Below are 25808 nucleotides of genomic sequence, written 5' to 3'. Positions count from 1 at the left end.
ACACACACCATTACGGCGATGAGTAATGCGAACAGACGGCATAAAATATCCAAGTAAATGACTCAAGAAGGAGATCAGAGGCCGAGGACTATGGCCGTTTGTCCACAGATCGTTTTCGACCCGGCCTTATCACTTTTGGATTCCCTGCATTGCTTTCGGGTGGCGGAGAGCCGCTTCCTCGGGGAATCAGCGACCGGCGCTTCCTCATTCCCCGACGCGACTCTAGTGGATATTCGCATTTCAAATGTCTACGAGCGCACTGACTGAGAAACAAAGACACAAAAGTCAGCCAAATGTCGAAATAAATTGATGGTGGCGCGGATATCAGCGAACAGGAAAGTGGTGTTAATTAAGAAATCAATCGCACGAAACCGGCAAATCATTACCACGCCGATAAGGCGTGAAGAAGCAAGGGACACATAATAGTACATTCCTGAATGGGCAGAGGACCGTGATACTCACTTGCATGTCCTGTCTTTGCTACCCGGTACGGGTGGGCCACACGCAATTTTCCGGCCTCGGCAGAATAAGCATGCAAGCGCTGGTTTCTTATCCATCGATCGTTTGGGGTGTGGTGACGGCGATATCCGTAATGCTCCCCTCGGGGACGGTGAACGTTGATAAGGGGATCCCGTCTTTCCGCCATGGGGGTGAGAAGAAGTTTCGTTTGGGGAGTGGTAGTGCTGTTGGTTTGTATGTATGAATGCTGGAGTTGATGATTCGACCTCGACAAACATATAAGACTGGCTAGGGACGGTCATTGGGGCTTCTGATGCATCACAATGCGAAGCGGGCAGGAAAGTTGTGCTACGAGGGGAGCACGGAGAGGGAGATTCTGACATTGTATCCTGGGGCGAATAAGGTTGAAACTGACGAGGAGGGACCGAATGAACGGGCGGCGGATATGGTAGGTGATCCATAGGCGGCTCGTCATTCAGTGTTGAGAGGTTTGGCTTTATATCTTCAGTCTCATGAGCCATAGGACTCAGTGTCCCTATCGGGATGGCCTCCTCGTACGCACAAGCTAGTTGTCGCGAATGACGCAGGAGGGGACTTGATGATGGGAGGTCTGACGGATTTGCAAAGTCCCCAAAGGCCTTATAAATGACAATCATGCCGTCAAAAATAGAGCGCGCGTTACTTGACAGAAACGATTCACCTGTTGGATCAAACCCGATTCATGTTTGATGGGGTTCACGCCACTATGCCCTGCAAGAGCCATAGCAGAAACACGTGTACCAATGGGTGCTCGTGCAGAGGTTGAAGTGGATAACTGTCCCAGAGAATCGACTAGCGTATATGATTTCGAAATCTGAAATGAGGATGGATTGCTATGAGGAGTATATTGGGCGGTAGTGATGCACGGTGAGGAATCGCCGCATTGTTGCATGTGTGTTTGGCCTTGCAAGCTCCAACCGCCTTGATCCGAATCTTCGGGGCATGGGATAAGAACAGGTTGACCATACATTCCAAAGAACTGGAGATCTGATTCGTCCAAAGAATTGAAGTATGCACCTGATTGGAGTTCTTCAAACGTAAATGCTCGTTTTACTTTGACCTGGCATCGAGTTGAGAGAACTATGATCGGAGACGACAAAAATACATACACTTATATCAAAACCTTCCGCATAACCGTTAGATTGGTTCGATGGCCTAGATGTCACATGAGATGATTGGTTTTGCGCGTCACAGGGTATAGGGTTTTGGGAGCTGGATGCGCTTGGTTGGGGATAATGCCAATATCGAGTGTGTTCAGGAGGCGTGTGAGTGGAGACGGAAGACATGTAGACGGAGTGAAGGAAGCAAAATGGTTGTGGGGGAATGTTTTGTGTAAACGGAAGGTCAGTTGACGGCAGGGGATAAATCTCCAGTTTGAAGGCGGTGAGTGTCTTTTATATATATTAAGACTCACTGAAAAAGGTACATTGCGTATTTGGTAACATAAGAACTTCGGGTTCATTTGCAGCCAGTTTATACTAAGCTAGGCTGAGTTTAGGAACCCACGCCTCTGGCAGGCTCGAAGTCAGACGACGAGAGATGTCAACGATTACAGCAACAGGTCTGAATTCTCGTAAGCAAAATGACCCACAATCGCGTTTCTCCATTTTTAAAGGATTTCATATCAATGAAAACACAACAGCTAGCTGCAGTCCTTTCATCAGCCAAATCAAGCTCATTAAACCATCCATTTTTTAAAAAGATCGCACAAACCTTGGCTTGATGACGTGAGGAGTGTAAACTGAGGGAGCAGATCGCGAGAGATCCGATCGTATACTCTATCTTGGCACCTTCCATTGTTTTCCCATCCAGCAGCTTTGTCAGACTTGCGCTGAGTACTGCGAGACCATGACACGCCTTTACCTGCGGTCCGCTTAGTTCTATTGTCACCGAAACTATATAGAACAACGAGGAAGTTACCCCCATCGGTAACTTTTCACCGGAAAAATCGCACTTCCAACTTCTTGTCTGGTTACGCTCGCTGGAACTCTCCGACTCGCCCAGACACTCAGATCACAAGACAGCATACACCACTGATTGTGCTCATCTCGTAGTTCAAGACTGGGATGTAGTTACGACTCTGCCTATTATTTCCAATCAAGTTGATGTGGAGTCCAAATTGGCAAATCGACCGCTCATGACACAGAGTCTCGAGCATCAGGAAAGTCGATGGCTTTCATCGTACGGGCAGCTTCTCCGTAAGTGAGCACGCCAACATACGGCATCACACTATATTTGAGTGAATATTGGGCAGGAAGTACGTTGCTATCCGACTCATCAGCATGAAAATAACATGGGGTAGTCCATTATCGGATTCTGACTCACCTGAAAGATCCCGACAGGTCGCGAAGTTTGTACTTTTCTTTCTGTATAATGTCGATCGTGGCATCATCTTTTCTCCGTACAATGCGATCCCAGATAACTACGGTGTTGTTGACCTTCAGAAGTGCGTCAGACAAATCTCCCCCGCTCGTATGCATGAAGCTATAGAGATCATAATGGTAAATTGCTTACCCCTTGTGCATTTGTGTACTCGGCCTCAAGGTACACGAATAACTGCTTCGTGTTCCAGTTAAAAAGTGGCGTCAAGTCTGGAGCGAGACGCAGCGATCGCAAAATCAAATCACGTATAAGAAACCGCGATTGTGCGACAGAAAGTGGTGGATCCCCGGTGAGGCTCTTCCGCTGTCATCGCGATGAAAAATACGTACCGGCCGAAAGGTTAAATTTAACAAAACCAATTTCCTCATTTCTGAAAGGATAACGTCTCGTTTTGGAGTGAAACCTACGGAATGTCAAGGTAAGTCACTGACGTGAGAGACACGACGAAAAGCAAGACTCGGGCTGACGCAAGAAATCGAGTCACTTACACCTTCAAAGAGACGATATCCAGACTACCCTTGGACTCCGCGTTGAAGAGGAAAGAGGAAAGAGCTACAGCTCCAAGCAAAACCATAACACACGTGGACCAAAGACCGGATATACCATTCGCTCGAGCGTAAATGCTATGCATCCTGTGGTGCGCGCGCAAGAGAATGAAGAAGCTGGAATATGACAACTGTTTCAAGTGAAGGAACAAACGAGTAGCTGCCACGGCAGACAGACGTCACGTCTGAGCAAACACGTATGAATACCATAATTTCCATTTTTGGCTATTTGGTTTTATCATTCGAAGCTGGCAATGTCCAGCGAATTATACAACATGTGCCTCCACGGTTCACTCCATGTTGCTAACCTGAATCATTATGCATTAATATCACGATAGTGCATGATGCAAAGTGCGTTCGAAAACACGTTCCTGCAGTTTTTTTTGTCTTATGAAACGGTGAGGCGTATATAAGGATATGTATCATGCTGAGTGTCTACCACCGCTGTCAGACAAGCTATCTTCCTCTAATCAATTTTCGGCCTCATTCTGATTGTGACTAGGATACAACCAGGCAGCAAGTCCCTACTAAAACCCGGGGGCTCGGCGTATTACAAGGTAATTAACGAGCGATGTTCGTATGAAATTGTTGCATGCCATACACGGATGCCTAGCGCATGACCTTTGCCATTATTGGAGCAGCATCCTCGATCGATGCCTGGTGGAACTCGACCAACCAGCGCTGTCACATGCTTCCAACATGGCTTCAATCATATCGCCTGCACCACACCGCCAGGACATTTTGTCCCACTCAAGCATAGATCTTCCCACTTCTGGCCATGGGCGCTGTTATACTGCCACAAATGCACGTCTTCGCCCTGCCTGGTATCGGATTTGGTTTGGTCTATCATCTATAATCTGTTTATATCCTTCTAGTCTCTACTTGTTTGATTCAGAAGATGCGCCACCAGTCCAGACCCTTCACAGCACCGTCTTTATGATGGACCCACCGGACGTACGTATCATCACAGTCAATTTCTGCCTAGTCTCGGCGCTTGACCAGTTAGGTGTCTGGAGCGTGTCGTAAGTCACCAAACATCTTATCTGATGCTCATGCTTGTCTTTTTCCTTTTCGACCGTATCATATGATCGTGGGGCAATACCATAGTGGCTGCATTTCCATGGGCACTTGATGTAGCCCTTCATTTCCGCATACAATTGCTGATTTGTGAGCAAGTCGTCATGTGGAATGCTCCAGGGTTATTCGGATCTTTCATAGATGGTGATAGCAGGTTTTTTTATTAAGCTCGCAAGTTGACATGCTGGAGGTGTTCCATGAAATGGAACAATGCTTCATTGTCCAATTGTTGGTCGGATCTTGGCCGTTAATATGTTCAGAGGCTGTCACGGTCGACCCTTCCTACCCCACTACAGATGGGCCCATGATTCCCCATCATTTCATTGCTCAGGCTCGGTATCCCCACGGCCTACAGGCTAGAAAGAACAAGGAACAGGCAGATAGTGGCGGCTCAACGTTCTTCTGATGCACATCTCGTTAATGGCCGTCCGAATACTGGAATAATCCCCAAAAGATAAATTGACCATACATGGAAGATTTTCAGGGCCGTGAACATGTCTCCGGGTGGAAACGGGGGTGGCGTCGTTTGTTGTCTGCTTGTATCTTCCCAAAAAGCACTAGGAATATCGAACCGCTGTCCAGTATTAATGAGGGTGACTGACAAGAATGCAACCTGTATCGAATCTACGCGAGGCAAAGTCACCCTTGAATAAGTATGAAGCCCATAGGTACACATATCCTAAGCATCCTAGCATCTGGACGCTAGTCGTCCTCCTGCTTGAGACTCGTGCTACTCGGCACCCATACCAGGTCTTCCTCATCTTTCTCACTTTCACCTGCTGTACCATCTTCATCACTACTGAGTGCCCAGTCTCCCTCGATCTTCCTATCCAACGTTGCAATCTTCGCACCACGAGAGCGAAGAAATGCGATCACCTCGCGTGCTCGCCTGTATCCCCTGGCGTCAGTTACTGGATCGCTATCTCCCCCATCATCTGCCAAGGAGGTGGGTGAATTTTCTTCAACCCAGCCAAACCTCTTTGCCAAGTGGATGCTCGCGATCACGCTCTTCTCCTCTCCGCTTGCTTCCAAGGTCGTCAGGAACTCAGCAAGAGCCTTCACAGCCTCTCCACGTGCCCGCAGTAAATGCCTCATAATTCTTCTTGACGAAGGCCTGCGACGGGACGCAATCCTGACAGGTGGCTCATCGGTAATCTGTACTGGTAAGGAATGTAGCGTCCCCGATGATGCGCCTGGAGTAGAGGAATTTGGCCGATTCTTGTCGATCCAAGGGTTCTCAGGAGGTACTAGCGGGGTTGTATATTGGGACAGTGCAGACAGAGAAAGCTCCCATCGCCTGGGAGCCCATACGCCGACAAGAACGCGCCATGCTGCAATCACACGCTTGAGACTTGATATTTATAGGTAAGCTAATAAGAATATGAAATCAGAATGGTTGGAACTTACTTCATGTAGATATCTGTAGATAAGTTTCCATTACTCCGTTAGTATAACTCACATTTCCAGCGTTCTAAATATACGTGCCATTGATCAATCTATTGTGATAATATGCAAACGCCCAGACTGTGAATGCTGCCACAAGAGCACCAAAACCTGTGTACCAGAGCATCGCCCAGAGCGCCCAGAACGTGGCAGGGTAAATCATCATGCACGATAACAAGCCAAAAACAGCTTTGTTCTGCGCCTGCGTCTCCTCTTCATGCTCCACTAAACGAGCGCCGATTCGGCCCATGACATATACCGGTGTGTGAAGTAAAAGCGGGATGAGGAAGAAGGGAAGGCGAGTGAGGGCAACAAGCGTGTCGCGAATAAGGACAGAGAGGGTAAGCAAACGTGACGGAAGGGGAGTTGGGTGAGAGGGAGATAGCATTGGCGGAAGTGGAAGTGAGGACAAGACGGAGTTCGTAAGATTGGTAGACTGAAGAAGTGAGTAATACCCCAAAAGGTGACGTCGAACGGTCGAGAAGTTCGCAGTAGCGTCCGTTGTGGAAAATAGATCAACAAGACTGCAACAGTACGTGAGCTGCCGATACCAACTGAATAGACGAAGCGTGAAATCGTACGTCTGCGAAATCGTGACAAATTCTTCGAGGTCGATCGAGCGCTCATCTTCCCAGAGAAGATCTCTGGCCATCCGAGCACTGTAAAGGGTATCCCTAATTAACACATAATGAGAGTCCGCACACACCGCAATGAAATAATATTGAAATACCAGTCAGGAGCATTGATGGTTGCCTCGACCAGCTCCCTCTCGATTGCACCTGTGAGGCGCTTGGCCGCTGCCCGTGGCGCCCCCTCTAAATCCGAGAAGAATTGTTCTTTATACTCATCCATCGAAACTGGTTCACCAAACCTAATGACATCAGCGTAAGTACTATATCTCCATGCCGACTAAATCTCACTTCACAATGACCTGTGCTGGATTTAGTGAAGTGCCTTTCGAAGAATCAGGGAACATACACTGCTTCGATACTTCGACTTATTCGTATACACGATGGCGGCGGGGATGATCCGGACCCCGGGCCCCTTCACCCCGTTTTCCGCGGCCCACTTAGTGTATTCTAGGGCAGCCCAGGCAGCGCCATCTTTTACTTGCATGATCCTCGGCTCTGTGTATGACGTGCCCTCCGGGAAAAGCGCAACCGCATCGCCCCGTGCGAGAGCTTCGATAGTTCCCCGGAATAGATCTTGGCGGTTCTTCGACTTCCGGTCTACAGGAATATTACCAGACGAGTGAAGTACCCAAGAAAGGACTGGGTTCGCAAAGAGTGATGCTAAAAGCAAGGCGTGACGCGTTAACGGGATCAAGAATAGCTAGCTCGATAAGGCTTAGCTCGCCTTTACTCCAGTAGTGTAGAACACGACGATGTGGGAAGCTGGACGCTATGAAAGATACGATAAGCACGCGCAGAATCTACAAGAAGAACTATAAGACTAACAAAGGATAGCAGGATCAATCATCATGTTATGGTGAGTGGCGGTGCTGCAAAAAGTGGGTCAGTATTGGTTTCAGACTCTCTTCAGGCGCGGGAGATGTCGATGCAACATGTGTGGGGGTCAGTAGTCACGACTGTGGATTCATTTACGTTCCCAGGTCCATCCAATTGATCCTTCCAACTTCTAAGCGCTTAGGTCCAATGCAAACACGGGCTCAAGTGTCCCAGTCGACAAGCAAGTAATGCAAAATACGAAACTTACACAATGATCGGTCCATCCAGCGGAACGTGCTCGCCTCCAATTACACGAACTTCTGTGAAGAACGACCAGAGAGACCAGTCCGCAATGCGACGAATGACGAGGTGTAATACTTTCGAGTCGGACATCCTAATGAGTTGGCCGGAATATAGCAGTAATAAGGCGCGATTATACGTTGTGATATAGCAAGAATGATTGATGGCAGCGTAGAGCTCAGCGGGGAGAGACTACGAACACCGGCTGCAAAATGCTGCACGGCCTGAAAAGATGCAATAACGGCAACTTTTATGGAAACACGTGCGCTAACCATTGCTCCCGCACTGTGACTCTGAGACGACCAACTACTACCTGCCAGCAATTTCTCTTGCTTGGCTTGGTGCTGCAACTGTACGATTGCCATGTATGCATTGTTGGCTGCCAGTCCCTAAATGCCACCTAGTAGTGAGTCTCCCCTAGTTGGACCTTGTGGGAGAAAGACAGCTGTCCCCTAACCTTAAGTGCCTGCATGCCGGATTACTTAATAGTACTCAGGACCATCATGATAGCCTGCCACGCATATTACTCTGCATATGTCACAGTTGTACGAGAAAATCTCCTGGAGGTTCTGCGCAGCGCACGTACAACCTCAGCTGTAAACCTCTTGGCGATACCCAACCTCAGTTAACTTGCTGAGTTGTCCCAAACGAGCTTCATGCGCACTGAAGGCGCCCCTGAGTACACCGCGGGAGCTGCCCTTATTGCACCTGGACATATAAGCGTGGTAGAATCGTGTGTCTGATCCGGTTTAGGGCTGCATAGTCTTCTGCAGTTGATATGAACTTACTCAATGTCATCTTATTTTGACATTTGAGCGCGCAGGACGAAAACTGTCAAGTAAGGTTTGTGTGCTGTTCCTTTCGGGAAGAGTGAACCACAGGAAAGCTTGCTGACACTTCTGACGTGAAGTATACTCATCATGGCACGATAACAGTGCTAATAGACAACGTCAGCGCCAACGGAGCAGAGAGAGATTCTATAACGAACCTCTTAGAAACTCTCGCAGTTGCGCTTCTCGCTGAAACAAAAGAATCTGGAGGTCACGAGGGGACAGATGTAATAGCAGTGCAAAGAGCTGATCAGAAAAATGGGGAGTTAGCCGGACAGAGACGTCAGACGTGGTCCCATGAAGGCGGAAACGGGCGAAATATCTTCACATGAGCGGCTTCAAAGAGTCGAAGTGATTCGTACAATAATACATAATGGAAACTCAACTAGTACAACCAAACCATCCATGTGACTTTCAGAAACGCAATCAATCCATGGACGCCTTCACGAAGGACGTACCAGTAGTATGGCGGGGGAAAGAAATATACACATATACGAAAATAGGGGGGCTAAAGAGGGAGGCTCATCGGCTATCAACAATATCTGGATCAACCCGAAATCGCAGATGTCAGATGCAAACGGTCGGATCCGAGGCAATCGCTTCCCCATGTCTATCAGCATGTTAAACTAGAGAGAGAAAGATACTCACGCTGTTCGAAATACACCATATGCGCAGGATTGATACCAGTCGATGCTGTGTAGAAGACACGTCAAACACGAGAAGGCACGGACACAACGGAGTAAATATACGTATGGATGCACTGCCTTCCGGGTCTTCGGCGCCCACACATCTACGTACGTGACGCGGGGCCGCTAAACGTTATATCAGTGGAGATCTTTTAAAAGGCAGAGTATTTCGAACGTGGTTCGGTGAACTGCCAATATTCCGTAGCGCTGATGACCATGTGAGCTCGTGATAATTATATAGAAAATTAGACTTCACTGATGCTTGTAGCCTAGCCTCGTAGGTATCATTGTGGGCACACCATCTAAGTATAGCATTAATTGGTTCTAGACAAAACGTACGTCACAGAACATACCGAATGAATGCACGCCTGTAGTAGCATGCGAGATTCGAGTAAGCGATGCGTGATCTCTGAGGGACACAAAGGAAGAAGGTACCTCGAAAAACATTATCCACTCCAATCAGAGTTTCCACGAGCTCAGCGAATGATTGATCCCCTGTCCTTGGCTGGCCTGGCGGTCATATTCAGTAAACATCGCGCGATAGGAGTACGAAATTTGTCACCAAATGTGAATAATCGCAGCGCAGCATCAGGGAAACTGTTCCTGATAGATACCGCTGCAATTGATGCGATGGCGCCCTGCTCGAGGACAATGACATAAGTAATATCACGAAGAAGCACGATTGACGCACTCCAAGCGAATGACCTGCAAGCATAATTAATTTGTGTATATCGAGAAAGGAAAGCGTGGCTTGCCGGACACAGTCACATCATACTGCGGAAACTCTTTAAACTGCTCGCGTAAGACATTAAGTACGCGATCTCCAACGCTTCTAAAAGCATAAAGAAAGCCTGTATGCACGTGGGCATCTGTGTTCTCTGGAAGGCCTGGTCCACGTAGTGGGGAAAGCAGGAGAGACGTATCTACTTGCCGTCGCGTGTCAAAAATTGCCATCTTAGAATCTTGCGCCTCGAAATTCACCAATGATCGCGCTTGAAATCTCACGACTGCCCCTGAATGCAACCACAAGTTCTTTCCTCGTGTCATCGCGAGCGATGAAACCTTGGGTACCCGTAATTGGATTTATAAACTGCATGGCATTGAAGCTAATATCAGTACACAACCGACCACAGAATCATCTACTATATGCGCACCTGGGCAACCAGTGTGTTTCCCATCGGACGCGGGCATAGGACTTGATACGCGCCAGATGCATACTTTGTGTATCTCACAAGCTCATTGTACACTTCCTCGGGAATACCCTTCTCGGGATCATGCACCGTACCTGGGAAATGGGGCCACTTCCATGACGAGCGGGGAGGACGCGCTGTGTCGTCGGGCAGATTGCTGTACCAATCGTTACAATGGAGGTGTGCAGCATGATCAAGAAACGTACTTGTGCATGATGGTTCAGGGTCAAGTTGAAACAACCGTGTCTGAGTCTGAGATCGCTAGATCCGGCAAGCCATCGGCAGGATCGATTCTGCCAAAGTGCTGACAGTATGGAACTGCAACCGACATCCTTTGGCCACAATGTAAGCCTTGAAGCTTGAAGCTTGAAGTCATTCCGAGCAATCACTCCGGTATTTGATTTACCTACATGCGGGCGTGCCAGCAAGAGTCAAAATCATATTGGTCTATCGCACGCCTTTCGTTCCCCGAGCTCCGCGGTTATTGACGTTTGATCACCGACTCCTGGGCGACGCCAACAGTAGTACTAGTCTTAAGTTGTCGTGTTTTACTACAGAATCTTTGACATGTAACTATGCCAGAGGGAAGAACTGACTGGAGGTGCCGGTGATCGATGTAATCATCCACTCTTGCCACACGAGACTTGCGATCCTCGCAGCTTCCAAACATGATTGTGCTAGCTATGTCTACAGTGGGGCATCAAGTACGTCAAATCATTACAATGCGTAAATGTACAGAATGAGTGTGATGTTTAGAATGTACAATGAATGTGAATCGTTTGCGAAATATAAGGAATGTTAACAAGGCGCCAGCGCCCGAATTTAATAAAATATAAAATGTATGCTGGTCTCGGACTCCTGAGAAGCCCAGCGACTCTATGATATTTGAACATGATATGCGACAAGGCTCCGACATTTGCTCGGTCTTCAATAGGACGAGCGCCTCCCCGAGCTACGGTGCTTCGCCGGTCCGCCCCTTCCATTACCTGTACCAGGTGACATGAACCCTAGCAAGCGCTTAAACAGAGGCTGAGGCTTCTTCTGAGCTGGTGGCTATTTTTGCACATGACAAATCACGATGCGAGCGCAAAACAAACGACGAGCATCAGCGTCGACACAATGATGCAGGCGGATTGGTAAAGGCGCACCCCATAGTGATACTCCAAACGACCGCTAGGGGCGTGATGGTACGACTGCGATGGCCGCGAAGGTGAGTGGTACATCGTCCGCTGGTGAGATCCGTGTCCGTGGGACTGCTCCGGGTAATAGTAGGCCGGAGAAGTATGTTGCCTCACGGGCTGCGATTGCTTCTGCGGATAAGGATAGGGCTGAGTGCGTTCGTACTGGTGTGTGGGGGCCACAGCTGGCGGATAGATGGCTTGTATAGTTTGCGAGCGTGATGGTGGCTTGCGTACTGGGCTAGTACGAGAATGTGATGTGGTTTGTATGGTGGTACGACTGGAGTGGGGGTATGACCATACTTCAACAGGCTGCGAGTGGAAACCTGAACGCGAGCGAGAAGAGGTGTGCCTATATGGATCCTCTTGTCTCGTAGGAGGTATATTGTAAGTTTTCGAGCGGCTGGGCGCGGAGCGCTGCCATCTTCCATTTAGCTCATCATCATAGAACGAGCGGTCACGCAATGTGGGCGACATGACGAATGGATTGGAGTAGGAATGAGCTTGAGCAGTTGTCTGGGATACCCAGTTTGAAACCCGAGCTTGTTGAGCGAGATGATGCTCCCATGCTGCGGGTGAATAATCGTATTCAGTCATGAGTCCTGATGAAGTGGCGAACAGATGCAAAAAGTGCTGTTGTTGATATATGTACAGATGGATGACTCGGATATGATACGAGGTTCCTGGAATGTGGCGTTGGCAGATGGCTGTCTATAACACGAAGACCAACTGATGAGATTCTGAGGGCAAGGCGGTATTATCAAGTAAATCGATCTTGACCAATCCTAAACAGACCGTGGAGAAATGGCGGCCTGTTATAAATTGGCTCCAATAATGAGCCGCCAGGCCACCGAAAATAACGCGGAGGAACAACGTTTCCTGTCCACGAGGAGGCGCAATTCTTATTGTCATGCTTATGTAAACAACACTAAACCCCCAGCGGCCTGTGGCCAATCGACCGCGTAACTCTAACTCCTGCTTTTTGTGGTTTATATTCACATACAGTACATGTCCATACCAATGATCCGCAAGCACCAGGTAAAAGGCTAGTACTGCCTGTACTGCCAAGGTTGCTACGAGCATTTCATCCCTAATTCAATATGCACGATCCGATGTCCGACTTTCGACGCGTTGCCTAATCCAATTGCCACTGGAAGGTCGGTGGGCTCGCGCCTGCGTGACGAAGTTGCAGTGACAACCCCCGGAAAATAGCCGCAAGATGGACGATAATCCGGAGATGCGCGCGTTTTTGTAAAGATCATCGCAATAGTAGTAAGTACTGATACGGGAGATGATATCGATGGTATCGATTCCTATTGATTCATACCCATTTGACAACGACGATGCGCCCAGCATGTGGGGTCTGGGAAATTTGGCGGTGGTCCTCCTCTACGAAACACTTGAGCTACGTGGCCATTTTTGAAAATTGCGACGGGCTTTCCCCTCGACAACATAATCTCACCTCTTGTGCCTTCATCTGCAAACACCCTTATCTCCTTCGTGCGTGGTTTACCTCTATCAATTTCAATTTTCTATCTATCTTATCCCGGAACTTCGACCTTCTGACATACATTTTCAAACGGGAAGAGTTGGCCAAGTTTATTATCTCCCGAACGATTGACCTGCAACCATCCTTCCTTCCAGCTCCGGACCGCTAAACGTTGCAAGATACTTTTTTTGATTGGTAAGAACGAGGTTGACGGCAATAATGGAACCGCATCATGCCTTCAGTATGGTAATATGGCTGATCGAAACATGTCATAGATGGTGTTGAAACACTGCTCAATCGACACTGCCCCTCTGTTGCCCTTTTGGGTTTCTTTTTCTTTTGTTGGCTGATATGGCAAGTACATGGGGATGCCTATTTTATCCACCTCCGAGTCACTGGCAAGAACCCTCCATCATTCTACTTACCAGGATCAGCCAAAGTATGTCAATTACCACTGATCGACCAACAAAGGCCGCGGTTTAGCTTTGCCACGCCCTAACCTACTCCTTACTGAACGCCTCCCCCAGAGCCTTGATGTCACTTGGCCCAGTTTTACAGCAACCGCCGAAGATGATCTCGTTCCATCCCCTCTTTTTGGCCTCTTTGACGAGGCTGGCCAGATCCTCTGCCCATCGATCATTCTCCTCGGGTTCTCGGAATGCTTGAGTAGACAAATCAAATCCGCCACCTCCGTTCGGGTGCAAAACTAGAAACAGTTTCCTATTCCCGTCCATCGCCCGTTCAAATTCTTGAAGTAACTCCGGGATATACTTGAGCGCTGTGCAATTGATTCCAATACCATTTGGTACTGGTAGTTCGTTGTCCTGGCGTATCATAGCGATGGCCGCTTCGGTAGGGGTATAGCGATCCCCTCCAGGTTGCCGAGTGTCTGGATACTTGCCGTTGGGAAACGTTGCGGTAATCCACCAGGGCTTGGGACTGATAATCTCTTTCATATTGTCCATTGCTTGCCTGATCGCTTCCACCTCCCTCACCAGCGGCACCGTCTCAAACGCGATAAAGTCGACCTTGTCCCACGTCTCTTTATCAGACGTGAATACCCGAAGTCGATCCTCGTGAAAGCGTGTCAATGCCTTCACGGAGTTATTCTTTGCTTCAATGTCATCCCCGAAGGAAGTCGTATTTTCATCTGAGTCACTGTAGGCTCGCGGCCCATACGGAGGAGGGTAAATCCCACCAAAATCTTGCATAGGGGCAAGTACAGCGCCAAAGGGACCAAGGGAGAGTGCGATATGGATTTCCTTCGGACTGATGTCGAGGTGTTCCTTACAAAATTGATGTCTGGCTTGGTCCGCTATGTGAACGGCATTACGCATAGACTCAGTAGCGATTTCATGAGAGTATCCTGCGCGCTCGAACGATTCAAATGCAGCCTGGTAGCTGTGGATGACTGGTGCACAACTTGCGACAAAAACACAGCGGAGACACTTACGTCGCAGTGAGGAGGACCCTTGATCCAGCCTCGAGGAACGCAAGATGGGCTTGTTGCAGGGTATTTGGTGCATCAAGGATGATCCGCGCTGACCACAATGGGGTGTGCGAGATCGGGAGATGGAAGTGATCCTCTAGAGTAGTGCCCTGCGACGAGAAATGAGCTTGGTAGTACAAAACAACTTGTATTGTAACTCACGAGTCCTCCATCAGACAATAGTATTGTGTTGTTGAGCATGTTGTGGGTGATAACTTGAAAAAAGAAGAGATATGCCTTAGGCTACGACCTGACACGAAGCGCCGCGATGTTTGCCGAAGTCATCATATAACGTTATCGTCATCATAACGTCATCGCAACGTTTCGTCAGCGCACATCATCAACGCCTCACTTCTTCCATGCACTGTGGGTTAAACCCATGTAGACGTCTTATCTGTGCTAACAGAACACGTCGATAATGTGCGCTCACTGATCAAGTCATTAAAACTTTACGGACTTTGCAACAGAGCCGGCAGGGAAATCGCTGTTTGATTCAAGCCATCATCGCCACAGATGCATCACACAAACAAGTACGCACTAACAGGCAACGTGCAAACAATGGACAGTAGATACACCAGGAAGTTGGCGGAAGACATCTGAAAGGAAGGTCTGCCAGCGGTAGTACGTCAGCTGCTGTGTGGGCGTCTTTCGGAAGATCTCAGAGGCCCTGATTTACACAGCTCAGATATCATGGCCGGAGCGCTGGCTGTCAAACTTACGATACGCTTTACTATTGGATTTTCTGTTCATTGCGTGTTTTTATCTCGTTGGATTTTACACTCACTAATTAGCGAGCCCAACAGTGACATGAAGTCACAATCTCGTCTTGCCACCGGACCCCCTCTTACGAGTCAGGGTGATTTCAATACCATGTCGATCGACTTTGTGAAGTACTGTCAAGCGGCCTTGCAGGAGTGTTCCGTTGATCGATCCAGATTTTTTTCCAACCTCGCAAGGCCCATGACCCTTCATGTCAGATTCCAGAAACGAAGCATATCGTCTGACGTAGATGAGGCCATATCATGTCGTACTCCATCGGGCTGCGCTGGCGCTCCGTTCCCTCAGCCATCGTGGTGTCTCTCAACAAACATTCCACCAAATTTTTCAGGAGCGAAGTATCTTCTTTGATCTGGATGGAACCATTAAAGCTCAGTCGAGCTACTGGCACTCCGTGCACAGATTCGAGCAGCAGGGGATCATCGGTCTCAACCGAGCTGCGTGAAAACTCTGTTCTTCCGTCCATTTCTTCCGAACGGAGTCTCTCGGCAGCTTGACCATCAGCTTTCCTGGCCTGGACGAGTCCACCGGGCTCAATCGGGTTCCATTAGCGCTTCGTCCCTGGCGATTCCAAACGATACACGCATCTCAATAGTCTTGCAAGCAGCCTACGAACAAGATCCTGGCAGTGGGGCGTTATGTCTAACTTGAATGAGGCCATCGAGTTGCACTGATGCCCCATCCCCCCGATCATCATCGTCAATCCATATCTCTCAACCCCCTTGCCATAAGCCTTCATGGCGGATTCCAGCAGTAGGGCGTCTTGTCTGATCTGGGTCAGGCTAACGAGCATCATCAAGCAAGTCATATTTCATCTCCGTATGATCTCAGATGCATTGGATGCATCTCCTGAAGACGAGTCCACAGCTGACCATGCAATAGGATTATGTTGTTTCCCCGTTGGTATCGACGACGACGACTGGACCAACTTCGGCCGCTTTCTGGAGGTCAGAGAACAGTGGAGGCAGTACAGCTGTGACGACTCAGTCATCCTTCGTACCCATGACCCTGTTCACGTCGCGCTTGTTGTTCACATAGGTGTCTAGATTTACCACTCGCAGCGCCAAGGCCGTGCGTACTCACGTATGGAGTCCTTGTGTTGGCTACGCATTTGACATTACGCAAATGTCAATTTAAAACATGTACAAGTGAACTGTCTTCATTAATCTACTAGGGCCTTCATACCACGTCTGCGTTCATACATGCATGGTGTTCTAAAACAAAAGGTGCCTGTAGTACTTTGTCGATGAAATGGTTGCGTTTAATTTATAAAACCTGGCACCGACTATTCATGCTAATCAAGATTAAGAGCCAGCGGTGATCATACATAAATATCAACGTCCCATGAACCGATTCATGCTTTCCCTCGGTGTCTCTTCCTATTACCACCATCTACGCCCTCAGATTTGTTCAGCCTATCGAGCAAGGACGACGTTCTTGGTGTGGGATCTCTCGACTCCTCGCCCCGCTCGGCATGTGCTGCAGCGCCTTTAATGCTATAACCGCTCATAGGATGCTTGTCCGGCTCGGACGAATCATCCGCGCGTTTTTTTCCTGCTCCTCCACGTTTTCGCCAGGCCTTCTCCGTATCGCCTGGGATAGGCATCGTCATACGGCTCAGCAACGAAGGTGTCAGTTGTCGTTCCTCTGTCAATTCCGTCTTTGCTCGCTTGATCTGTGGTACTGTTTCTCCAGAGCTCAAGGATCGTTTGGGTAATGCAAGAGAACCAGAGTCACGAATCTGTATTGCTGGTCGAGAGTTCGATACCACGCCACTCGTGCTTGTATGCGAAGGTCTTGACATATCTGGTCTCTTCAATAGCGGACGTCCCATTTGAGGTCGAGCCGGGAGGTGAGCAGGGCGCTCATAAAGACCATCCCCGTCCACAGTTGTACTCGAACTTGCTTGCGACATTGAAGTTTCGGTTAGTGACTGCTCAAACACAGAAAGAAACAATGGGCGTCAATGGAGAAAGCGGAAAGCGGCCCACTGCGAACCCTGATGAGTACTCGAATTTCATCGCTGTTGTTTCCTGGCCCCAACTGTTGCGCTTGCGCTTGAAATCTGCTTATGGATGTAGCCAAATTAAACGGAACTACCCAGTCTTCACGTTCTTTCCGCTGGAAACGCGTTATTTTGCAAACTCACATGAAAGACTCGACTTACATGTTTGCAAGCTAGAAGGAGGGAGCGCAATGTGTCCCACATAGCTAAAGACTCGAGTTTTGTGTCGTGGAGAGCCTAAGTCAATCATTCAGTAGATTGACCGTAAAATTATACGGACGACCTACCTCCAACAAATTTGGCGCTCCATCAACGACCTGTCGCCGAAGAAATGAAAACTGTTCATGACTGCAAATTTGAGGGCGAAGACGACTTTCTTCCTCGCATGCTTCAAGTGCCTCTACCAATCGGCCCGCAAGGATAAGTTGCTCCTCGGGAGAAAACCTTTGCAAGACAGGTTTCCCCATCAGATACGTACAATAAAATCGTAACAACACAACAGGAGAAGCAACTCGTTTTTGAATGGCGACGAAGTGCGCCAAAGATATGTAAAAATCGATGGTCTTGATAGATCCCAAGTCGTTCGATTTCACGTTAAGAGAAGACCTTGCTTTGTCGATAAGCACGTGAAGAAGGTCCATTCCGCGCGGAGAGCCTGGTATATAGCAAGGCATCATCAGAAGCAAGTCCTTTATGATCACTTCGACGTCGCGTGTCTCCAGCCTTCTGACAGCCTATCGACGAGTCAGCCTTGCAAAACGATGGAAGATGCACCAAGTTACCGTCAGAAGTTGGGACACCAGGACATTTTCTGTATCGGTACCCGGCGTTTTGGTGTATTTCCGAATGATGGCTTCAACTGCATCAACTTTCAAAAAGGCTATCACGAGTGAGCGTAAACGATCACGAATTTGCTGCTCCTCCTCGTCTATCGTGTATTCAGGTGGAATTATTTGATCGCATAAGACTCCTAGAGTGACGCCGGGATCCATGTCGAGATGGTCACAAAGGGCTGTTTTGACAACGGCAACCTCTTCTGGTTCGTCTACAGGGAATGGTCAGAAAAACTTGAAAAAGCAAGACACATATATGCCCATAATCATTGTTGTAATTTGCGCGCGATATTTTAAAGTTGCATTACTTACCGCTTTGAAGAAGTTGCACAAGCACATCCGAATTGCGTTTAACCCACTTGTGCTCAACAGATGAAACGCTTGAGATTGCTCGATATCCTTCAATGCGAACCTGCGGTCGGGGTGTCATGAAAAGAGCACACGAAAACAAAGACACCGCACCCGCGAATCTTGATCTTCGCAAAGATCGTAGACTGCATTGATAGCGTCTTCTTCTAGGTCAGGGAAATTATTGAAAAAGTATCTTATATGATTTGCTGCATAGCACTTGAGCTCGGAATCTGAAGCATGAGCAATTTCTATGAGTTTCGTGAGGGCGTCACGCCGCTAGTAAATTGATGTGAGGTCATTCGGGACAGTGAATGGCTGCAAATCTTACCAGTGCACTTCCTCCGTCTTGCTCTTTCTCGGCGTTCTCGACGAGTCGGTGTATTTCCGATTCCTGGTCGTCCATTTGCTCTTGAGTGTGAGCAGGAAGGGTATAACTCGCGGAGGCAACAACGAAGGATGTGGTTATTTCACTCCAAACGGGGAAATATATTCCCATCAGCCAAATAGGCATTAGTGACTTCTAGTACACATGTTAAGCACGAGTTCAGGATATATGGACACACCTTGTCCTGCACCCTCCCTCTCTTCCTGACCTGTAACGACCCAACATGAGCGTGCGCACCAACGACCAGATTCTTCATGATAGAGTTAATCTACCTCGCCTAGTAAAAAGGCTTGAGAAATCCGTGTCCCAGGATGATTGGTCTGACAGTTCGCAGCGAGACACCTGGATCAAAGCCCAAGGCACTCTCCAGGTTCGTTCAGAGTTATTCGTGACAAATATAAGACTCCTAGACGCTGATATTGTCTCAGCGAATCAGACATGCTCGCTTGCTCCTAAAGAACGTCGAGGTTGATGACCATGGGACTTCACCGTACGTGGAATTACTAAGGCAGGCCGTCCGTTTAGGCTCACATTTAATATGCTTCTGTAGAGCCTCAGAACATCGTTATCAACGCTTGCGCGCGACGCTAGATCAAGTCGAAGCGTTTGTAACGGAAGTTGAGCAGGTATGCAGCCCTCACCGTGACACATGTCCCCTTTTCTCGGCTCATCTGCCAAACTAGAAAGCAGCTCCTCCACTCAGGAGACCAACACCAATACTGCCATCAATACGTGCCCCTATAACAAAGGCAGCTGACTACGCGACGATACCTGTAGAAGCGACGCTCATCCCTACAGAAGATACAGCTCGAAGCGTGCCTAGTGCTGATGACCTCATACCATCTTCACAGATAGAGTCTTTACCCTCAGAGCCCCTTGCGCCGCCAACTCTTCCTGCAGCATTATCTGTCACTTCCAATATCACTGCTACACCTACCATACTTCAAAACTCTCGCGCACTACAGGAAGAGCTCTCAGAGCAACTCGCACTAATGGCAACGCAGCTTCGGCGCAATGCTACCCACTTTTCTGAGTCGCTAGTTAAAGACAAGAGCGTTGTCGAAGCAATGCAGGAGAAGCTCGAGGGGAACTTCGACTTCATGAAGAAGGAACGAATACGGTTAAGGGACTTCAGGGGGAAAAGTGGAAGTACAACATGTTTAGTGATCACGAGTATACTTGTCGTGCTGGTCGCGTTCATGCTCATGGTTCTCGTTATTCGAGTAACATGACCAATTTTTACAGGTCATATCTTTCTTACTCCACGCATCATAGTTTGTCACATATATAATTACATGTAATCACCAGTTGGTTGCCCTAACGAAGGTTTAACAGTCCAACCTGAGCTCTAGCTAAATTGTCCTGTTTATACTCACGATGAAACGTTTTATCCCACAGAAGCAAGTCCGTCCACCTCATATACATGTTGTACCTGAGCTCCACTGAAACACTAGCTCCTTGATCATGTACTCCGAATCGCTCAAGCGTTCAATATCTGTATATTTCATTCATAACAATGACGATGCAAAGCTCCAAGCTCCATGATAGTGACTAGCTACTTCCAACTTCCTTCCCATAAAATCCAACCGTATGTAAGATAGACCGAGCACCATGGTAAGGTATGATAACCACGTCCAGCGTGCAATAAAGATAAACCAATAACCATATGAAAGATGCACTGAGCAAGGACGAAAAGAGCGAATATTCAAAAGGAATGTGGTGATAGAATGAAGCGAGTGTGGTTAACCAGAGAGAGAATAAATTTCCGAAGGAATGTTGGTAATAGAATGAAACGAGTGTCGTTAGCCGCAGAGAGAATAGTCTAAAGGAATGTCGGTAATAGATATGGAACGAGTGTCATCAGTCATAGAGAGTAAGTTGTGTCAAGAATTATATTCAACACTAGAGCACGGAAATAAGGAGTAACGTTAGTAACAGCGACAGATGCGGGGTAAGGGGGACATACATATTCAGACGCTGTCCTAGGTTGCGTTACTAGCAGGAACGATATATCCAGAAACTGACTTGATCATCTCTTGGAGACGGAATTTGTACTTTCCATGCTCAGCATGGGCCCTGCTAGCAAGTAATGGTTTGCACCCCTTCTGATGCCGAGTCACAGAATCGGTCCTCGACCACAGCTTCTTGCAATAGGAGCATTGATAGGACGCAGCGAAGTGGACCCCTTCGATGTGACGGCTCAGAAATGTCATCGTCTCTGCGTCCGGGCAACCCTCGAATCGGCAGGGGCTCGGAGTAGTTCTCTTCGTTTCAACCCCATGCCAAAACCATAGGTGGTCTTCGATGCGGATCTTGTCCACCTCTATGAACAGACCACACGGCTGGTCGGTCCAATCGCATGAGCGTACGCAGGTCAACTGTGGCGAGTGGTAGTCAAAGACGTTTCCGGGTGCATCGGGGCAGGTATCGTCCAGTTCCATAACCCCAAATCTCCTCGTTCGCAGGGGATCTCCGTTTGGACCATGGGTCCTGCGTCCACTGATATCGACAGGCTTTGGGTCATGAACAGGCATGGTCATGACCGTGGTACTAGTATCCGCTAGGGTGTACGGACCAAACTTGCCCGATCCATAGTCATCGGAGGCGTTCTGGCGTCTGCGCTTGCACATTAATGGTGCAACAGACGAACTCGAATCATTCGCGGTCTGGGGGGTTTTACGCTTACGAGGCCTGGTAGATGCTATCTTGTCGAGAGCAAAGGAGGCTGGCGCCACGTTTGAGCCCCCGCTAGACTCCGTCTGCAATGGAGCATATTGACCTGGGGGTAATGTCGCAATGGGGTAGTACGCGTTGAACGGACCCGCAATGGTGGAAGGTTGCTGGTAAGGGTAGGAGGGAGCAGGATGATATCCATGCTGGGCCAATGCGTGGCCTTGCGGCGGTGCTGAAACGATCGCAGAGGGTTGCGGATGATACGCACCAGGGGGTCCATTGACATCATATCCAGGATTGTATTCATGCTGGAACCATATAGTGCCTTGCGGTGCGGCAGAGGGCTGCCTATATGTGTCGGGAGGCCCGTTCATGAAGTGTTCAGGGTTGTATTCATGCTGGGACCAAGGGTGACCTTGCGGGGGCGCTTGAGGGACGGCAGAGATCTGCGGAGGATAGTAGAGCCCCTGGTCGATGTGGGACAACTGGGGGAGACCAGTCACCGGGGCGGTGAAATTCTCCAATGTCGGAAACAACTCAAACATCTGAGGATTTTGAACATTTTGTGAATCGGCCCCAGTCCTGGAGAAACAGATGAACAATGACGAGGACTCAGTTGCGAGTGCACGTACCCTTGTTGCGTCGCTGGTAATTTATCATGGTTTGTCCTATCGTTGGACGTGAGTTGCTTGGTCCTGGTAGACTAATGGGATTGGCTTACCCGTCAACGTGAGCATCGGCTGGGCCTGCCAGCGCGTCTTCATGAATTACACTACGCATTAATTCATCGCTCTCCTTAAACAATCTGTACGATCGTGAGTTTGAATAAATGATTTAGGTAGAACCACATACACATTCAAGATGGCGCGCACTTCGGGGGACATCTCACCGCTTTGGCGAGCTGTGATCAACTTAGCCAAGTCTTCTTCTGACAACGGAACGAAGTCAGGATCGCCGGGGAGCGGTACGTGGTCATTTGACATAGGCATAAACTCGCTAAGAATATGATGAGATAAAGCGCGTCTTTGAACTCGAAATAGAACACCAACCTATCGAATGGCGTGTGGTGGCACGAGGAACTAGATGCGTAAGGTAGTGTTAGTATATCAAGATATCTACCTGACGTGCGAGTAGACTTACATAGACATATAAATGAGTTGAACAAGTGAATTGGCTAAGATGATGAGACGCAGTTGGAAAGTAGAGACGAAGATGAGAGAAATAGAGCAGAGAACGACATAAGGTTTTATACCTCTCGACAAGCGGGGAAACGATAGACAAAGGACGACTGTGGTCGTGCATTGAGGCCACCGATTTGACATTGTCCCCCGACAACACGTCGGGAAAAGGCAAGCGTCTGTGGACACATTCCTATAGGATATGCACCTGTGGAATTCACTGCTTTGTAGCGCCACGCGTGCATTAGTCCACAAGAACAGAAGGATCACTGACCCTTGATAAACTTAGGATGTGATGATCAAGTGAGTACTGGTCCTTCTCCACTAGAGGGTGACATCACATGTGGAGAAGTATAACTCAGATAAGGTCCCAATTATAGGAAAACCGGGATTCTCGCGGACTCGGAGCATTATCGCGGCACGCTTGACCACAACCATAAACTTTGGCAGCGGTACCTGCTTAAGACAGTAGCAAGCGAGCTTGAGCATAAGAGGAAGGTTTATATATTATAGCGTAAAGTTGAGCGGTAGAGAAACGGTAGAGACGGAGGTGCGTCACGGGAGAATCACAAAGATCAGAAAGTTTTGATGCGTAGGTCAGTTGCATTTTTATTGTGAACGTGCAAAGACGCTTACCTTGTGTGCCCACTGCGTCGCGAACCAGCGTGAACCTTACTTTTGATGCGGTAATTTTAAGAGGTGATATAAGGGAACCATCCAAAGCACCATACCGCAATACTTCTGAGATGGAAGCCATGGTTTCGACCTAGCGCTTACATGGAGATTCCACGAGCTAGCTGGTAATGGAAAAGAGGTGAAACAGTCCGTAATATTTACACATGACGCAAGATAGAGGAATTATTCTATTTGCTAGATGGTCCGTCAACAGTTATAATGTGAGGAAAATCATGATACGTTACATATCGGTTTGAGATAGCCACATCAACGATACACGATTACGATAAATTTTCAGGGCTACACGCATCACGTGTGGGTTGAATTTGTATCAGATTTCGCCGTATCCCTCAGTTGTGCCAGACCAGTACATGAGAGTGAGAGGCTGCAGAGTTCAGAAGACGGAGGTAAGCGTTGTTTTGGTCTGTTGTGCAAAGGCTTTGAGAACTTTCCGGGCGTAGCTATTTTGACGCGGTCCTGCCGCGCCTGCCGCGGTCGTGACGCGGCCGTGACGCGGCGTGACGCGCATGTGACGCGGCACTGACGAGCCTTGACGCGGCACTAACGATCCTTGACGCGGCCACTGACGCGCCATTCCTATATTCTATATTCAACTTCCAGATCAAATTGGATGAGTTCACGACCATTCTTTTGTTATTTTATTTGCCTCAGAGCCATGTACAACTAGGTATACATAAGCCAATGACTATTTTCTTTTCCTCCCTCTCTGGACCCTTCGAGCCTGTGGAGCACATCGACGTTTAACGGGCGGACATTCTTTGGCCGGCAGAGAAGGAACTACAGCTTCGGATAGCTCGTCTGCAGACTCCAAAGATGTAGCATCAGAGTTATCACTGAATAAGGGGCCGCGCTGTCAATCACATAAGTTAGATATCTATCGAACGGAGCAGGTAATGTCTTCCTCACTTCAAGTTCACTCTCGCTATAATCTCTTGCAGAAACCCATTCATCAGGAATTCCGACATACACATTCCATCGCCTGTGATGTTGGCCAGCATCCAAACCCCACTGCTGGTTGCCTGCAGGTCCTGCTTCTTCGGAATCCTCGAACATCCTTGCTTCTAGTGCGGTCAGACACTCGAGGTCGACATCAGCCACGAAGCTATTGGTAGGATAGCTTATCATGAGATCAGCCCAAGCCATCTTCAACAGCATGCTATCGTTCCATTCTTCGTTTCGAGCTTCGATGCGTTTTTCAAAATCACTGGCCTTTCGGTGAGCAACCACGAGAGTGAAAGCATGCACCAAAGGCATGCCACCAAGCCATTTTTCGACTTGACCGGAAGCACCAGGAACATTCTCCGAGAACCAACGTGCAATTTTGGCATACTCGTGAGATGAGATGTCACCACAAAACGGTATGCTGTATGCACCCACACCATCTGGCTTCTTCTTCGATCGCAAGATGTAGTCTATCACGGGGTATGCCTCCGCACCATATTGGTTCAAGTCTGGACTGTCAAGGAGCTTCTGAAGCGAAGCAATATGTGGTAGTAGAATGTCGTCCAGTTCTTTTGATACTTCCGCTGACATAAAGTTTTGAATCAAGTCTTCTTCGCGAGGAGTATCCCAAGAGTGGATCCATTCTCCGAGCTACACAATACTTCGTGTCAAGAGGACTGCGAGTATAACCAGTCACTGTCACTCACGCGAATCTCACGCCTCTTAGCTTGGTCCTGCCAAAGTTCATCCACGAGATCTCCTTGCTCAACATCACCAGGAGGTGATCCCAAACTTGATGGGAATCTGCAACCGCGCCACCAGACCACCCGCCAGCGTACTCGGTTGCGTGCACTAGCAGGGAGACTAACAGTGTCATAGGACTGAATCAGCCGCACAGGATACCAATACTTCCCGAGACGAGCCAGAGCTCCTTTGCCAGCACTATAAGTGAGTGATCAGCCATATCTCGATTCTCAGCTAGGGTTGGAGATCAAAAGACAAACATCAGACGTGTGTAAAGTGGAGTCGTTTTCTTGTTTGTTGTGGCTTTCCTGCTGCTCCTGAGTCACGGATGTCAGTTTATGCGAGAGGCACAGTTGTTTAAACTTACTTGCGGGTTGGTGGTGCTTTTGACTCCTGTGTTGAGCATCCATCGCAATAAAATGCTGCCTTTGGATGAAGATTGCTGGCTCGGCCACCTCTCTGACAAGCAATGTGTGACCAATTTTCACACAGATCACATCGGATTGTCTTTTGACCACCTGCAACTTCATGGCCGTTGCCAAGAGCCCCACACCTACAATCAAATGTATAGTCAGATGCTTCACTCTCTCCGTCGTCCAGCTCTAATGGTTTCTTTATCTTGGATGTGGACAGTGATTCCTCTTCGTTGCCAGATGCCTGAAGGACCAA

The 25808-nt window shown here is 48.5% G+C and overlaps 10 protein-coding genes across 10 annotated transcripts; 1 reads left to right on the top strand and 9 right to left on the bottom strand.

The window, feature by feature from the left end:
* Positions 1-88: 88 nt before the first annotated feature.
* On the bottom strand, positions 89-842 carry F5891DRAFT_949981 (uncharacterized protein; the record flags this gene model as incomplete). Its single annotated transcript, XM_041374917.1, has 2 exons — positions 89-263; positions 463-842. The coding sequence occupies 2 exons, from the start codon at positions 840-842 to the stop codon at positions 89-91; spliced, it is 555 nt and encodes a 184-aa protein (XP_041227550.1).
* A 1791-nt stretch (positions 843-2633) lies between these two features.
* On the bottom strand, positions 2634-3511 carry F5891DRAFT_949774 (signal peptidase 22 kDa subunit; the record flags this gene model as incomplete). The annotated part of the gene is made up of 5 exons (XM_041374904.1): positions 2634-2763; positions 2824-2936; positions 3013-3089; positions 3210-3283; positions 3369-3511. The coding sequence occupies 5 exons, from the start codon at positions 3509-3511 to the stop codon at positions 2634-2636; spliced, it is 537 nt and encodes a 178-aa protein (XP_041227549.1).
* A 1460-nt stretch (positions 3512-4971) lies between these two features.
* F5891DRAFT_1026595 (uncharacterized protein) lies at positions 4972-7991 on the bottom strand. Its single transcript, XM_041361417.1, has 10 exons — positions 7662-7991; positions 7403-7446; positions 7302-7346; positions 6924-7237; positions 6866-6876; positions 6676-6816; positions 6527-6619; positions 5988-6469; positions 5910-5922; positions 4972-5853 (listed from the first exon to the last, which is right to left on the bottom strand). Exons 1-10 carry the CDS (start codon positions 7784-7786, stop codon positions 5205-5207), a joined length of 1917 nt encoding a protein of 638 aa, XP_041227548.1. The 5' UTR covers positions 7787-7991; the 3' UTR covers positions 4972-5204.
* Positions 7992-8821: 830 nt separating this feature from the next.
* Positions 8822-10765, bottom strand: F5891DRAFT_1026583 (Alpha/Beta hydrolase protein). Its single transcript, XM_041361416.1, has 13 exons — positions 10606-10765; positions 10364-10556; positions 10191-10299; positions 9965-10132; positions 9901-9914; positions 9772-9847; positions 9645-9719; positions 9563-9577; positions 9466-9511; positions 9385-9416; positions 9273-9335; positions 9172-9216; positions 8822-9122 (listed from the first exon to the last, which is right to left on the bottom strand). Exons 1-13 carry the CDS (start codon positions 10611-10613, stop codon positions 9091-9093), a joined length of 876 nt encoding a protein of 291 aa, XP_041227547.1. The 5' UTR covers positions 10614-10765; the 3' UTR covers positions 8822-9090.
* A 472-nt stretch (positions 10766-11237) lies between these two features.
* F5891DRAFT_194834 (uncharacterized protein) lies at positions 11238-12255 on the bottom strand. The gene is made up of 2 exons (XM_041370867.1): positions 11548-12255; positions 11238-11445 (listed from the first exon to the last, which is right to left on the bottom strand). Exons 1-2 carry the CDS (start codon positions 12172-12174, stop codon positions 11407-11409), a joined length of 666 nt encoding a protein of 221 aa, XP_041227546.1. The 5' UTR covers positions 12175-12255; the 3' UTR covers positions 11238-11406.
* A 1083-nt stretch (positions 12256-13338) lies between these two features.
* On the bottom strand, positions 13339-14833 carry F5891DRAFT_194642 (Homocysteine S-methyltransferase). The gene is made up of 3 exons (XM_041370866.1): positions 14718-14833; positions 14520-14665; positions 13339-14467 (listed from the first exon to the last, which is right to left on the bottom strand). Exons 1-3 carry the CDS (start codon positions 14754-14756, stop codon positions 13567-13569), a joined length of 1086 nt encoding a protein of 361 aa, XP_041227545.1. The 5' UTR covers positions 14757-14833; the 3' UTR covers positions 13339-13566.
* A 1907-nt stretch (positions 14834-16740) lies between these two features.
* On the bottom strand, positions 16741-19072 carry F5891DRAFT_1107593 (uncharacterized protein; the record flags this gene model as incomplete). The annotated part of the gene is made up of 8 exons (XM_041363674.1): positions 18850-19072; positions 18633-18797; positions 18483-18582; positions 18120-18382; positions 17625-18071; positions 17500-17574; positions 17331-17453; positions 16741-17268 (listed from the first exon to the last, which is right to left on the bottom strand). Coding segments are annotated over exons 1-8 (1884 nt in total), but the record flags the coding sequence as incomplete, so codon positions are not given.
* F5891DRAFT_1172376 (uncharacterized protein) lies at positions 19073-20250 on the top strand. The gene is made up of 4 exons (XM_041365585.1): positions 19073-19276; positions 19335-19396; positions 19457-19532; positions 19590-20250. Exons 1-4 carry the CDS (start codon positions 19130-19132, stop codon positions 20136-20138), a joined length of 834 nt encoding a protein of 277 aa, XP_041227543.1. The 5' UTR covers positions 19073-19129; the 3' UTR covers positions 20139-20250.
* Positions 20251-20536: 286 nt separating this feature from the next.
* Positions 20537-21857, bottom strand: F5891DRAFT_1107588 (uncharacterized protein). The gene is made up of 2 exons (XM_041363673.1): positions 20873-21857; positions 20537-20808 (listed from the first exon to the last, which is right to left on the bottom strand). Exon 1 carries the CDS (start codon positions 21534-21536, stop codon positions 20889-20891), a length of 648 nt encoding a protein of 215 aa, XP_041227542.1. The 5' UTR covers positions 21537-21857; the 3' UTR covers positions 20537-20808; positions 20873-20888.
* Positions 21858-24230: 2373 nt separating this feature from the next.
* F5891DRAFT_949935 (uncharacterized protein) lies at positions 24231-25715 on the bottom strand (the record flags this gene model as incomplete). Its single annotated transcript, XM_041374914.1, has 4 exons — positions 24231-25046; positions 25103-25337; positions 25400-25450; positions 25507-25715. Coding segments are annotated over 4 exons (1311 nt in total), but the record flags the coding sequence as incomplete, so codon positions are not given.
* Between the last annotated feature and the right edge of the window lie 93 nt (positions 25716-25808).

Source organism: Suillus fuscotomentosus, assembly GCF_016647785.1.
Source record: "Suillus fuscotomentosus strain FC203 chromosome Unknown F5891scaffold_19, whole genome shotgun sequence".
Taxonomy (NCBI): domain Eukaryota; kingdom Fungi; phylum Basidiomycota; class Agaricomycetes; order Boletales; family Suillaceae; genus Suillus; species Suillus fuscotomentosus.
Note: the sequence above shows the minus strand (reverse complement) of the source record. Positions and strands in the feature narration are given on the sequence as shown.

Coding starts and splice junctions, on each gene's coding strand:
- F5891DRAFT_1026595 (XM_041361417.1), bottom strand. CDS start 7,786: ATGTCCGACTCGAAAGTATTACACCTCGTCATTCGTCGCATTGCGGAC. Junction 7,238..7,301: donor TCTACACTACTGGAGTAAAG/GCGAGCTAAGCC, acceptor CCTTGCTTTTAG/CATCACTCTTTGCGAACCCA. Junction 6,620..6,675: donor ACCATCAATGCTCCTGACTG/GTATTTCAATAT, acceptor TGTGTTAATTAG/GGATACCCTTTACAGTGCTC.
- F5891DRAFT_194834 (XM_041370867.1), bottom strand. CDS start 12,174: ATGACTGAATACGATTATTCACCCGCAGCATGGGAGCATCATCTCGCT. Junction 11,446..11,547: donor GTTTGGAGTATCACTATGGG/GTGCGCCTTTAC, acceptor AATAGCCACCAG/CTCAGAAGAAGCCTCAGCCT.
- F5891DRAFT_1026583 (XM_041361416.1), bottom strand. Junction 10,300..10,363: donor GAAACACACTGGTTGCCCAG/GTGCGCATATAG, acceptor AATGCCATGCAG/TTTATAAATCCAATTACGGG. Junction 9,720..9,771: donor GCTGCGATTATTCACATTTG/GTGACAAATTTC, acceptor TATGACCGCCAG/GCCAGCCAAGGACAGGGGAT.
- F5891DRAFT_194642 (XM_041370866.1), bottom strand. CDS start 14,756: ATGCTCAACAACACAATACTATTGTCTGATGGAGGACTC. Junction 14,666..14,717: donor TATTGTCTGATGGAGGACTC/GTGAGTTACAAT, acceptor TTCTCGTCGCAG/GGCACTACTCTAGAGGATCA. Junction 14,468..14,519: donor AGGGTCCTCCTCACTGCGAC/GTAAGTGTCTCC, acceptor AGTCATCCACAG/CTACCAGGCTGCATTTGAAT.
- F5891DRAFT_1107588 (XM_041363673.1), bottom strand. CDS start 21,536: ATGTGCAAGCGCAGACGCCAGAACGCCTCCGATGACTATGGATCGGGC.
- F5891DRAFT_1172376 (XM_041365585.1), top strand. CDS start 19,130: ATGAGCGTGCGCACCAACGACCAGATTCTTCATGATAGAGTTAATCTA. Junction 19,277..19,334: donor AAGCCCAAGGCACTCTCCAG/GTTCGTTCAGAG, acceptor ATATTGTCTCAG/CGAATCAGACATGCTCGCTT. Junction 19,533..19,589: donor TTGTAACGGAAGTTGAGCAG/GTATGCAGCCCT, acceptor CTGCCAAACTAG/AAAGCAGCTCCTCCACTCAG.